General features: G+C 33.6%; 3 protein-coding genes across 5 annotated transcripts; 2 read left to right on the forward strand and 1 right to left on the reverse strand.

Moving 5' to 3' along the window:
• Nucleotides 1–432: 432 nt before the first annotated feature.
• Nucleotides 433–5,964, reverse strand: LOC126833952 (uncharacterized). 2 transcript variants are annotated; one of them, XM_050565564.1, is made up of 15 exons: nucleotides 5,776–5,962; nucleotides 5,153–5,218; nucleotides 4,554–4,622; nucleotides 4,153–4,221; nucleotides 3,888–3,956; nucleotides 3,496–3,549; nucleotides 3,302–3,334; nucleotides 3,193–3,219; nucleotides 2,910–2,934; nucleotides 2,656–2,711; nucleotides 2,373–2,441; nucleotides 1,581–1,613; nucleotides 1,447–1,494; nucleotides 911–935; nucleotides 433–578 (listed from the first exon to the last, which is right to left on the reverse strand). In XM_050565564.1, the coding sequence occupies exons 1-15, from the start codon at nucleotides 5,861–5,863 to the stop codon at nucleotides 530–532; spliced, it is 780 nt and encodes a 259-aa protein (XP_050421521.1). In that variant the 5' UTR covers nucleotides 5,864–5,962; the 3' UTR covers nucleotides 433–529. The 2 variants fall into 2 exon arrangements, with proteins under 2 accessions (XP_050421521.1, XP_050421530.1); XM_050565573.1 differs by lacking the exon at nucleotides 4,554–4,622 and having other exon boundaries at nucleotides 5,776–5,964.
• A 1,722-nt stretch (nucleotides 5,965–7,686) lies between these two features.
• On the forward strand, nucleotides 7,687–8,963 carry LOC126834252 (uncharacterized). 2 transcript variants are annotated; one of them, XM_050566040.1, is made up of 4 exons: nucleotides 7,687–7,828; nucleotides 8,045–8,257; nucleotides 8,341–8,428; nucleotides 8,494–8,963. In XM_050566040.1, exons 1-4 carry the CDS (start codon nucleotides 7,783–7,785, stop codon nucleotides 8,561–8,563), a joined length of 417 nt encoding a protein of 138 aa, XP_050421997.1. In that variant the 5' UTR covers nucleotides 7,687–7,782; the 3' UTR covers nucleotides 8,564–8,963. The 2 variants fall into 2 exon arrangements, with proteins under 2 accessions (XP_050421997.1, XP_050422006.1); XM_050566049.1 differs by having other exon boundaries at nucleotides 8,474–8,588.
• A 1,155-nt stretch (nucleotides 8,964–10,118) lies between these two features.
• On the forward strand, nucleotides 10,119–12,067 carry LOC126835675 (IQ and ubiquitin-like domain-containing protein). Its single transcript, XM_050568419.1, has one exon. It carries the CDS (start codon nucleotides 10,119–10,121, stop codon nucleotides 12,057–12,059), a length of 1,941 nt encoding a protein of 646 aa, XP_050424376.1. The 3' UTR covers nucleotides 12,060–12,067.
• Nucleotides 12,068–12,453: the final 386 nt, after the last annotated feature.

Here is a 12,453-nt window from a genome sequence, read left to right on the forward strand (position 1 = left end):
AACACAATTATCGTCGCTGTACGGGAACACAATATGTTCCGCCCCTTAAAATTATACGGTAATGGCAACACAACATACACCGACGCCATTTATTCGCCCGAAACGGTTTTCGCTTAATGTTTTATATATAATGATCATACAACAGTACAGCTTTCCAGTTGAAATTTATGACGGAATATTCAATAAATAATTTTAATTCAACATATTACTTATATTTGAAAATGATTACAGCATAAGTCACAAGACTTATGGCTTTTAAACGAGTGTAGAGTAAACAAAGTACAGATGTCGATGATATTTGATTGGTATCCACTATACGGGTGATTTGTATAAAACAAGATTAGTTGTGTTAATATGCACTTTCTGTAGAGATGGTCACTGTAGACCGAGTGCTGCCTTGACCAAGTGATTTACACATGGACAAAAACAATATTATGATAAAATAGTTTATTTTTTGAAAAAACACGTAACATATATCTTAGTTATCTTCAGTTAGTGTTACTGACTATGATGTCGATGCCATCCATATCTAATTCCAACCAATATATTTGTCGAGTATTTCATAATATTTATCATCCCTGAAAACAGTCGAATAATTTATTAAATAATAATATCGAATAGAACAATATTTGTCGTTAAACTGTAAACCATAAGAGGAAATTCGCCTTTTATTATTCTGGTTGAAATAAAAAATCCCATTAGTCGTTAATTTAATTTATATCCAGACTATATTGATAAATCATAAATCTTTCATCTGAACACAGTATCGTTTTGTTATACTCCTTATTATACTTACTTATATGCATAAAGAATAATATGTTAGATATTTCATTAACAAGTTGATTCAAGAGTTATTTGAAAATCTAAACTTAAATTAGATACATATTAAAATTGCAGTATAATTTCTTACGTGTTTTTGAAAATGGCAAACATGTCTGTAAAAAAAAAAACAGGTATTAAATAAGCATTACTAATAATGTTTTTGAAAAAAATCATCATGTACAACACAACATGGAGCAAAAGGAAGTTGAAATATTTTAGTTTCTTCGGTGATGTTGCTTTTCTTATTATGCACATTGAATGCGGTTACACATTGTAAAAAAACATAAAAAGTTGCAGGCTGACAAAAACATAACTGTAATGTCTGTTGCTTGACTTTACTAGGCACACAATGTTTTTCGTAAAACATTTAGTGAACTTAACTGAGTTTTTAGTTTGCAAATAATTTGTAGAGCTACTTGTAAAACCTAGTTCAATACTTAATAATTGTTTACGCCCTTTATAGTAAAAATGTCTTACTCAGTTTTGGATAAAGTAATAATAATTTACTTTTTTTTTATCAATTTGTTATACAATATTTCCTAAGCAATTTTTTTTTTTTTGTAGCTAATGAAGTCGACATTGACAACATTTTTTATGTACTTCAATAAAAAAATGTATAATTACCCAGAGAGTATGCCTGTAGCAAAGTAACTAGAGTTTCTCTTACTTTTTCTGTATGAAAACATATTATGTATTATATTATTAATAAATGTATTTAAAAGAAAAAGCTAATATCGGTTAATCAAAGGTGCACTTACTGTCCTTTAACAATCTATATGATACTCCGGGCTCTAAAATAAAAACCCAATAATCTATAACTAATTGTCGTGGCTAACTTATTGTAAAATACTTAACACTATTATATTGTGAGACGTATAAATGTATGTTAAAAATAAAAAAAATTGTTTATTTTTATAGGTATATAGGTGATTTATAACAGAATTCAGTAAGTAACTAACATTTTGTGACACCATAAAAATTGAGTGTGTTCTCACCCCTTATATTAGAGTTAAAAAATACAAGATAGGAATGTGACTTTGTAGAATAAACAAATAATTTAAAAAAAATGATATATTCATCTTCAAAAATGGTACGTTTGCTTGATGATAGTTTGAATATGACACAAATGTCAACTTTTATTTAATTGGGCTGCATGTTATGTGACACAATCTTATTCGAGTTATTTGAAGGTATAGAACCCCATTTTGGTAATTTATAACTGTGCTGGTTTACACTGCACTTGGTTTAACTTTTCTAGTTTGCTACATCACTTTTTTTCTTCAACTAGATTTTTACTTGGCGATAAAACATTGACTCTGCTTAAACTGGACTAGGTTTTGTCTACTAACTAACTAAGTACCGTTTATCCTGTTCTTGATTTAACTTTTTTTATTTACAATTTATGCTTGGTCCAATTCAAAATTAATTAACAGACTTCCTTTGTTTATAATTGTAAAATGATACGTTATATTTAAGTTTTAAGATTAAACTTTAATAATTGTACAGTCGTTATGCTACTTCATTTTTATTTGAAATAAAGTTATACTTACTATCTTCATACATATATCCGATTATGTCCCCTACTTCAAAATGTTCACTAGTTACTACCTCATCTGGACCTGAAATAAAAATTATTAAGCTGTACTGAATGACGGGAATAAAGAATACAGTTTGTACATAATTATTATTCTACCTATCAAAACCTATTAATTCAAGCGGTTGGAGTGATATTAATCATTGAAAATATTTGAATATAACTATGCCGATTTATTTAAGTAAGACTCCAACATGAATGGAAACAACTTGTAAAACAAGATATTTTACAAAACTTACTCAAATTTCCGATACACTCAAATATATTTGTTCTGTACGTCTCGTAGTCAAAGTCTCTGAAAATCGATTAATTGATTAATTATAAAAAAGCTCCTTGTCGTTCAATATTTACATATTGAATAATAAGTAAAAATGTGTGACTTGTGACACATTAAACTTGACTTAATCAATTAATTAGTTTGACTTGTGAACTTAAAAAGACAAAAAACATAAAAGTCAATAATCTAATCCATAACCAATATGTAATTACTTACCTATATTTACGGTGTTCAAGAATTTCTGTAAAATAAAACATAATGAAGTCATATCAAAAACTTAGGTTTGCATTTGTGTTTCAGAAATTACCACATTGTTATTATTATTATTATTGTACTTTGGCTAACAAATTATTATAACAAACCAAAAGCAATACAAATGAATAGTTTTACAATATTTAAACTATGATTACTATTAGTTTTTTTTTTTTTTTGTGTAATTTTTGCATATAATACTGACAAATATTGTTATGTACTTGATAAAAAAAATATGTGTAATTACTTTGACTTCCAAAAGGAGATCTTCCGTCTATACGAAAACGAAAAAGTATTAAATTATTATAATATTTATCTAACAAGCGAATATCGGTACATCTCTATGTGTTCTTTACCTCTCTTAACCACACCGTATTCCAACCCAGACCCTAAAATAAAATGTCAAAATCTCGAGTTATAATACTTATTATTTTATAAATAATAAATTTAATAACTATCAGTATTTTCTTCAGACAACATATTATTATGTTCTACAGCCGTTATTCTACTCAACATTTTTTAGTATTCAACCTAAATTAGAAATACTTACTATTGGCTGATTGAACACCAACTATATCACCTTTTTTTAACTCTTCGTTTAAATCTAAAATAAAATGAAAGAGTAAGTAATATTGAAGAGTAAAATAATAATAAGTATAATAACAAAAGTTAATAATTTGAAAATAATTGTATCTTGTATGGAAATATTGGGATAGAGATCATATATAATATTGAAGAAAAAAAATTCATGTTTGAAAAAAAATATATATATTTTTTTAAATTTAAATTGCTTTTGTGAAAAAAATATATATATATATATATTAAGATTTTTTCTAGGCAATCTAATGAGAAGTTATTGGTTTTATTTAAGTAATAAACTTCAACAGTTCTACAGCTGTTTATCTGTTCGAGTTTTATTAGTATTTAAAATAATATACTTACTATTGGCTGGTTGAACACCAACTTCGCGTGTATCATCTAGTTTAATCTCTTCAGGTGTTTCTTTCGAATCTAAATATTGTTGAGTAATATTGAAAAGAGTAATAGAAAAAAGTGTAATAGAAAAACTATATTACGGGTTTTTTTTTGGCATCCCAATGAAAAGTTTTTGGTTTTTTTATTTAATTAGTAAATTTCATCAGTTCTACAACCGTTAACAGAGCTACTCGTGTTTTATTAGTATTTATAATAAATTAAATATACTTACTATGTGATGATAGAACTCCAACTTCAAGTATATCAGTAAATTTAGGATTTTCAGGATTTTCTTTCGAAACTAAAAAAGTTATATAGTATTATTGTAAAGAGTAAAATTATTAAGTATAATCAAAATACGTTAATAGGTAAAATATAATTGTATTTTTTTATTCAAAGATTGGGAAAAATGAACTCTCGCCGAAAAGTCCACAATTACCTCTACATTTTAATATTGGAAATATATGAAAATTTTTGTTTTTGTCCAAACTACATGTTCTTATAAGACAAAAACTATATTAAGGTTTTTTAAACAAATGAAAAATGGTTTTTTTGAGCAATAAACTTCAATAGTTCTTAGCAGTTAATATACTCATGTTTGATTAGCATTTAAAATACATTAAATATACTTACTAGGTGATGAGGGAACACCAACCATGAGTACATCACCGACATCTAACTTTTTAAGTTGTTTCTCTAAACCTTAAACAAACGATAGAGTAATATTGAAAAGAGTAAAATAAGAATAAATAAATAAATAAGAAAAATAAGAAAGTATAATACAAATTCAATGCCTAACTTAAAAATAATTTTATCTTGTTTTAAACGATTGGGATAGATAGAGTACATTTTAATGTATAATGTTGCAAACATTTGCATTTATTAAGTTTTGTTAATATTAGTATGTTTTAATCAGAATGCTATGGACATTTTTCTTTTTTTTATGCTGATAATTTTCATATAAAACATTTTTTTCAGCATTACTCATAAAAGCAAAACCAAATCTAAAAAAAATGATCTCCCTATGAAAAAGAGAATAATAAGAAAATGTTGGTTTTGTCCAAAAAAACACATACTCTTGTGAGAAAAAACATTATATTAAGGTATTTTTGAGGCACCCTAATGAGAAGTTGTTGGTTTAGCTAAGTAATAAAATTTAAACTTCAATAGTTCTACAGCCGTTTATGTGCTCATGTTTTATTAGTATTTACAAATAAATTATATATACTTACTTTTGGGTGATTGAACTTCAACTATATCACCCATTTTTAACTCTTCCGCCAATTTTTCATTCGAAGCTAAAAAAAACAATGATAAGGGTAATATTGAAAAAAGTAAAATAACAAAGTAAGATAAAAAGATAATAAATTAAAAATAATTTTATTTTGTATTGAAACATTGGGATGGAGAATATAATGTTTATATATTCTTTCCTCGAAACTCCTAACAAAACACTGACAAACGTGTGTTTAAATATTTTTTAAGTTTAAAAAATAAAAAATAAATGCTAAATATAAATAAAATGTTGTGGTACGACTGATTCGAACCACGTATCGTTATACCACACAGCGTTACCAACTCTAGTATGCTAGTCTCATGCATTTTTGTCGACTTTTTTAAGTAGCTAGAAATGTTATAAAATAGATTTTCCACTGTCACAAGATAATAATATGTACTTGACTGTTTTCTGATTTTTGGACTTTTACTTTTAATTTGTTGACTTTGAAATAGGTAACATAAAAAACAAACTGGCAGAAGCTTGTTAAACACAAGTGAACATAATTTTACACACTTGCCATATTATTATTGTATACATACAAAGGTGGAAATTATAGAATACATTTTGAAATTTTACCTCTTAAACAATTGTTACCTCCGTCTACACGCCTACACGACACAATGAAAATATAAAACAGTACTGGGAAAATGATAGATCTCATCATTGAAACTTTTTATTTAACACTCACAGGTACAATGAGTTCAACAATTTCCAACAGAATGAACGTTTGATTTCGTCGACTCCAAAATAAGTATACCTAAGTTGATTTAGCAGATAAATAATTGTACAGCAGATGGGAGCCAACGACAAAACATAATAACTGTCAAATATATCATGTTCGATGTACATAAGTACCTAGTATTCAATTTTTTTTTTTTATTTTTACAAAAATTATCGTACCGACTTATATTATGTTAACATATTAGCTTACAGTTAATTTAAGAATCAATTATATCTGCTCAAACAACCCATGCAAACGTTTTAACATATTCTGAAACCAGACAATATTTGTAATACTTGTTTGATTTATCGACCGATGTGCGTTACACGTTTTCGTTTTTAGCTACCTAACGCCAATTATTAAAATCCAAATTGGTTTTTAGGAAAAAAAATATTATTTTCTAAGCAATTATTCTTTACTTGGGATTTAATGATTATACACATATTTTTGATAGAGACAGTGATAACGATATTACGGCTACAGTCTAATAATTATTATAATAATTATCGACTGAAATAATTACTGACCAATTATTTACTTCCCGTTTTGTGTATAGGAATGAAGACACATTTGTTAAAACTATTAGGGTACTTACCTGAAGATAATGGTAAATTAAAAATACCTACAACTATTAACAGAACAGTCAATAACTGATGTGTCTATTTTGCAGCTAGTCGATACTAATTTTACTAATTATCACTTAAATTGTATTTCTACATAGGCAAAATCGAGGTAAAAGATAATTCAAGCCAAGTCTTTGCCGGGCTTGAATAAAAACATTTTTTTCACTTTTCAGTATTTACTTACAACATCACTTATTAGAAATTTAATTCTACTAACGTTTGGAAGGGTACAATACCAAAAACTTCCAAAAACTCTTTTAATCTATGAAAATATAATTTTAAAATATCCAAACGAAGTATGGATATTATACCTAAGTAGGTATTCTTATTTCTAATAGACTTTTATCGATTTATACTATCTGATATCAGAGTATTTATTTAAAAAAAAAGCTAGGGCTGAGCAGAGGAGATTGGAAACAAATGGATGAATATTAAATAATTCATTTTGAAGAAGAAAAAATACTAAATATTTAAACTTTTTACTGAATACTATTATTTTATAGGATATTAATGTACCTACTGCATATTATTATTTAAATCAGAAATTTAATAATCGTCGAATACAATTTTATTGACAGCATCATAGTGAAATGGTTAACAGCTGATTTTGAACATAATATAAAAAAGCCAGTACAGTGGGGTCGGGGCATAGTGGGGAAGGAGAAGTCACAGGTCTACAGATCCAAAATCAAAAATTGATCATTCTTCATGATAGTTAATATTGAAATAGTGTTTTGTTACCGTTTAAAAATATTATTTTCCATCGAAGAGTATGTTCCGAAAATGATTTTCTCAAGTACGATTATGGAAAGTATACTCACAGAAGACAGCCAGAAGGGAAGCTTAATTTTAAAAAAATGACACGGGTTCCATTGGTTCCAAAGGCCGGCCGCCATATTGTTTTTTTCAGCAGGGAGCCAGACCATAATGGTCAAAACAAATTCAGTTCTCCGATGTTTCTGGCGACACTGACCCGGGCGAAAAACCGTGATAACGGTCCGCAAAAACAAAATGTCGGCGGACACTTGTCAGCGCCGGTCTAGGTTTCCCTTCTGGTTATATACGGTTGCTTGGCAACAGTGTTTTGATAACAACATAATATTGGTGTCGATATTGTGTTATCAATTAGTTTGAATATATTTTTCAACCGGTGTTGTTTTTCTGTAAAATTAAAACTTAAAATGTCACTTTGGCTACTGTTTAATGTGTAAACAAATCTGTTTAAAATAAAATTACAAAATGGATAAACTCGAAGGCCAGAATTCACATAGCCGTTCGTTTGAAGGTAAACAATAGCTCTGTTATTGCCATCGAAATCGGTTGGGTAAAAAAATATAAATATTAAAAATGTATCGTTAACTTTACTTGCTTGTTCGAAGTGCTTTGTACAACTGTATAAGTCTTTTAAGTACCTAAAGTCTAGTTTTTCATTGTTATTGATTATAAATGTTCACACCGCTTTTAATTTTTACTACGATACATATTTTGTTACACGATACAGTTGTCAAGCAGCGTCTGGAACAAAATTCCACCTGGAACGACCTTCTGTCGAAAGTACGAGACGAAGTCATCGAAGTACTCGAAACCGATGGCCAAATCGCCGTGGCCAAAGAAAAACCCAAACAGACCGAAACCGTCGAGCTGATAAACGGTCTAGTGTCGGAATACATGAAGTGGATGGGTTACGGTTTGTCCGACAGAATGTTCGTCAAAGGTAATTCAAAAGTCGGTCGACGGTTCGGTTTTAGACCTATCTAACATTCAACCTCTTCCCTTTGCGGGTTTTTTGTTCCGCAGAATCGGGAACGCAACCCAGGAAGAAAGATTTTCGCAAACAAATGGCGTCTCAACTCGATCTCGAAGACACCGAACAATCGTCGAAATTGTGAGAGACATTCATTTTTTTTTTTTTAAACCTTCCCTCTGTTAGTTTTTTCATTATTTTTCCAGGCCTCTACTAACGGTACTGATCACCATGTTCAAGAACAAAAACATAAATATCGACGAGCTCAACTTTTAAGTCGGCCAGGTTCGATTGTGCCTAATCATTATTCGTATTGCCCATGTCGTTTGTTATATTAAAATATGTATTATTGTTACATTTTTTTTTTTTTTTTACAATAAAACTATTACTTTGATTAATTTAGTTCGACGACATTTGGCGTGTTTGGCAAATGTTTAGTTTGTTAACTCAGTTGTTTATTGAATGTTCGTCTAATCGCTAATCGTCTGTTACGAGTAAATAAATTGTACACTTGTAATTTTAATTTATGATCTTTTCAACTGTAATTTGTGCAGTTAAAGCAAAGTCAAATATAAAAGTATTATTATTTCTCAAAATTTAAACAAATGAATAATTTGTCACAAAGTCACGGCTAATCGTGCTCGGTAGTTTATTAGCAGAAAAAAAAAAACATTAAAAATAAACTGTACACGACCGAAAAATGTGCCAATTATTGTCTAATAATGATAATAATAAAAAATGATTCAATAAATGTAAAAAAAAACCATTACATTTTTCCATAAAAATAATATTGTTTAAATTTGAATGCAAATATGGGCATTGTTTAGTTGTAAAAATGTCAATTATTAAAAACAAAAATATATTTAAATAAAAAACACAATTTTAATTCAAAATAATTGTATACTTACAATTTAAATGGATACAATAATTCTTATAAAAAAACAATCATCTAAAAATATTGTTTGAAACATTAAATACATTTTTTTTCTTTAAATAACTCAAAATGAGTGTTTGTTATTTAAATAAAAAAATGCCCAGTTTTGTGCGTAGAAAATCAACTCAAAATTGTATTAAAACATTTTCTTTTTTAATGCAAATAAATATTGCTGATTTTCCAAGTCGTTGACAATATTTGAAATCCCAAAGCCAGATTTTGATTGAGTGAACAAAAATATAGAATAATGTATTTTGGTTATTGATTCAAATAAAAAAAATGTAAAATATTCTAGTCTGTGTTTGAATTAGTATTGTTGGGAATCCGAATATCTAGATTTTCACAAAAAAAAAAAACGCTATTTAAGCCACTTAAGTGTTGTTAAATATTATTACAATACAAAGCTGTGTACCTAAGTTTAGTTTTCTTTATGAAAATTAAAAAATAAAACGACACAAAAAATCCGAAATCTGAAAGCAATTTATTGTAAAAGTTGAGCGTTTGTTTTTCTTCAAAACATTTTACTTAGGTACACAACTTTATATATTATTATAATAATATTTAACATATTATCTTATAAGACTAAGTGGCTTAATCCTGATTTAAATATTATTTTAATAAGGATATTAATAGTTTGTATTCTTATTAAATAAAAAACATATTTTTAAAAAATTAATTTAAGATTTACTGTTCAGTAAAAAAAAAATGTAATTAAGGGCAATAACCTAATACAAAACAATGTGTACCAGGGCCTGTGTCGGTTGCCTTGGTTATCGGCTGCGAATAGGCAAGTGTGTGATCAATGGGCGCGTCACAATAACTGTAGTAACTACGTACTGGACTGTATCACAATAGTTGAACAGTATTTAGTTTTAGTGAGGACCGCGACGTCGGAAAATGGCCAAAAACGTGAGCTGTACGGACGAAGTGGTTACGGTGAAATTCCGGACGGACGCCAACGAAACGTTGTTGACTCGGACGTTCAACCTGGACGCCGGCGTGGGCGTGCTGCGGTCGCAAGTGCAGCGACTGCTCGACGCGGACAACATATCCATACTGCTGGACGGCTCGACGCTCGACGACGACGGCCAGAGTCTGCGGCAATTGGGCGCCGCCGGTCTGGGCACATTCGAGTTGGACGTGCGGGCCGACGGCGGTGTCCGCGTGCCACCCCAACGTTCCAACTACCTGCCGGCGATGGACGTGATCAGCGTGCACACCGGCCGGCGGACCGTCGTGGTGGAAATCGAGAACTGCCTGGCCGGCAACAAACCGTGGCTGGGCGGTTACCGCGACCGCAACACCGGCAAGGTGTACCATAACGCGGCCGCCCAGACGGACTTCCGGCCCAGAACGTACGCGGACGTGGTCCGGACGGACGGCGCGTGCCAAACGACGGCCGACAAAGGCGTCGGCCGGTCAGCGGCGGACAAACGGACGCAGACGGCCGGAGGAGACACGGCCGCCGACGGCCGGTGGCTGCGACCGCAGGCGTACGGCGGTTACCGGACCGCGGGGTCGCCGGAAGACGCGCGGGTGCTGGCGAGCGTGGTGGTAATCCAGAGGGCCTTCCGCCGGGCCGCGGCTCGCCGGAAGCGCGCGGCCCAGTCGGCGGCGCAAAGGCCGAGCGGCACTTCGGAGGACCCGGCGGCCGTGTCGGCGCTGGAGTCGAAGCAGCAGCACTTCTACGCGCTGTACACGATGATCGGCAAGTGGTGGAAGAAGGAGAGGCAGCGGATCAGGGAGATCCGGGCGGACCGGTGCAGGAAGGCGGCGCAGATGAACCTGCTCAACAAGGAGATCAAGTTCCTGTTGGAGGTGGAAAAACAGCGGCTGGAACTCAAGTACGAGCTGACCAAACACGACGACATCACGTTCCTGAACAAGACGTCCAAGCCGAAAATGTTCAAAAACCGGAACGGCCAACTGCTCACCGTCGACACGGTGGGCAACCAAAAGGCCAGGGTGCTCAGGGACTTGTACGCCAGGGTCGTCGAGCAGCCGGCCGGGGCCGCGGACCGCGAGCGGGCGCTCCGGGACTTGTACGCCGTGGTGCGCGACTCGCCGTACAAGTACGCCGTTTACTTGCTGGACGCGATCGACATGGAACACGGCTTGATCGCGCGTGTCCGGGTGGACGCGGGCGGCCTGCGGTCGGTGCGTCGGCGGGTCGAGCAGCTGTTCCGGCACTTCATCCGGCAGCCCGAAGTCAACCCGGAGGCCGACTCGTACTACAGACCCACCGAGAAGCGCGTGCTGAACGTGTACACTTGCATCCGGTGCAAACGCAACTTGGCCGCCACCGACTTCTCGTTGGAGAGCCGCGTGAACCGCACCAACGTGTGCGCCAACTGCGAATGGGCCGAACAGGTGGGCCACAAGCACATCGACATGGCGCCGTACCGGCGGCTGCTCAAGGCGGTGCGGCGCGACGAGATGCGGATGGCCTGCTACGAGTCCGAGTGCTTCCTGATGCAGCCCACCGAGGTGTACCGGCTGGTGACGGTCATATGGGAAGAGAAGTCGGCCTTGAGCGAGGCCAACCGGCTGGCCGCGTTGCGGTTGGTCCGGTGGCGGCGGCAACAGCGCTGGTCGCCCTGGAACTGCGTGCTGTTGACCCGGCAAGAGGCCGACGTGCATCTGCGGGCGGAAGGCCCGCCGGAAGACTATTACGACCGCAAGTTCGTGGCGCGGGTCACCGGCAAACACCTGACGGCCAAGTTGCAGTTCGTCAACCTGGTGCGGGCCGTCAACAACCGGTCGGCTGTCGGCCACGGCGCCAAAGCGTTGCCGAAAAACTGGCAGGTGATCGCTGACAGTTTCAGCATTAAGGTGTGACGTCACCCTCCAACAGTTTCCAAAAAGATTTTGATCTTTGATTTTCAAAATACAATCGTCACAATAGTATAGTACTTAATCTGTCTCTTTTTGGTTTTTTGCACCTCAGATTTGTTTTCTAAGACGGTAGATTTATTTTGGGTTATGCACTTCATCGTTTAACAAATATATAATATATATAAATTATAATACATGATATATTTTTCCATGATAAAACATTTTATCGATGACCTCTCTTCTTGTAAGAGTTAACGGAAAAAGGTTAATAAAAAAAGTGTAAATAAAAATTATTAAAAAAAAAAACATCGTTTAATAAAAGTCTTTACAATTTTTGTTTTGTAATAACAAAAAAAAAAAACCCTATACAGTTGTTATTTTATATTATTATATATAA

This window comes from Adelges cooleyi, unplaced genomic scaffold (genome assembly GCF_023614345.1).
Source record: "Adelges cooleyi isolate 19-005CV unplaced genomic scaffold, UGA_ACOO_1.1 ACOO_flye_CR_arks_rails_tigmint_CR_PRNA_1, whole genome shotgun sequence".
Taxonomy (NCBI): Eukaryota; Metazoa; Arthropoda; class Insecta; order Hemiptera; family Adelgidae; genus Adelges; species Adelges cooleyi.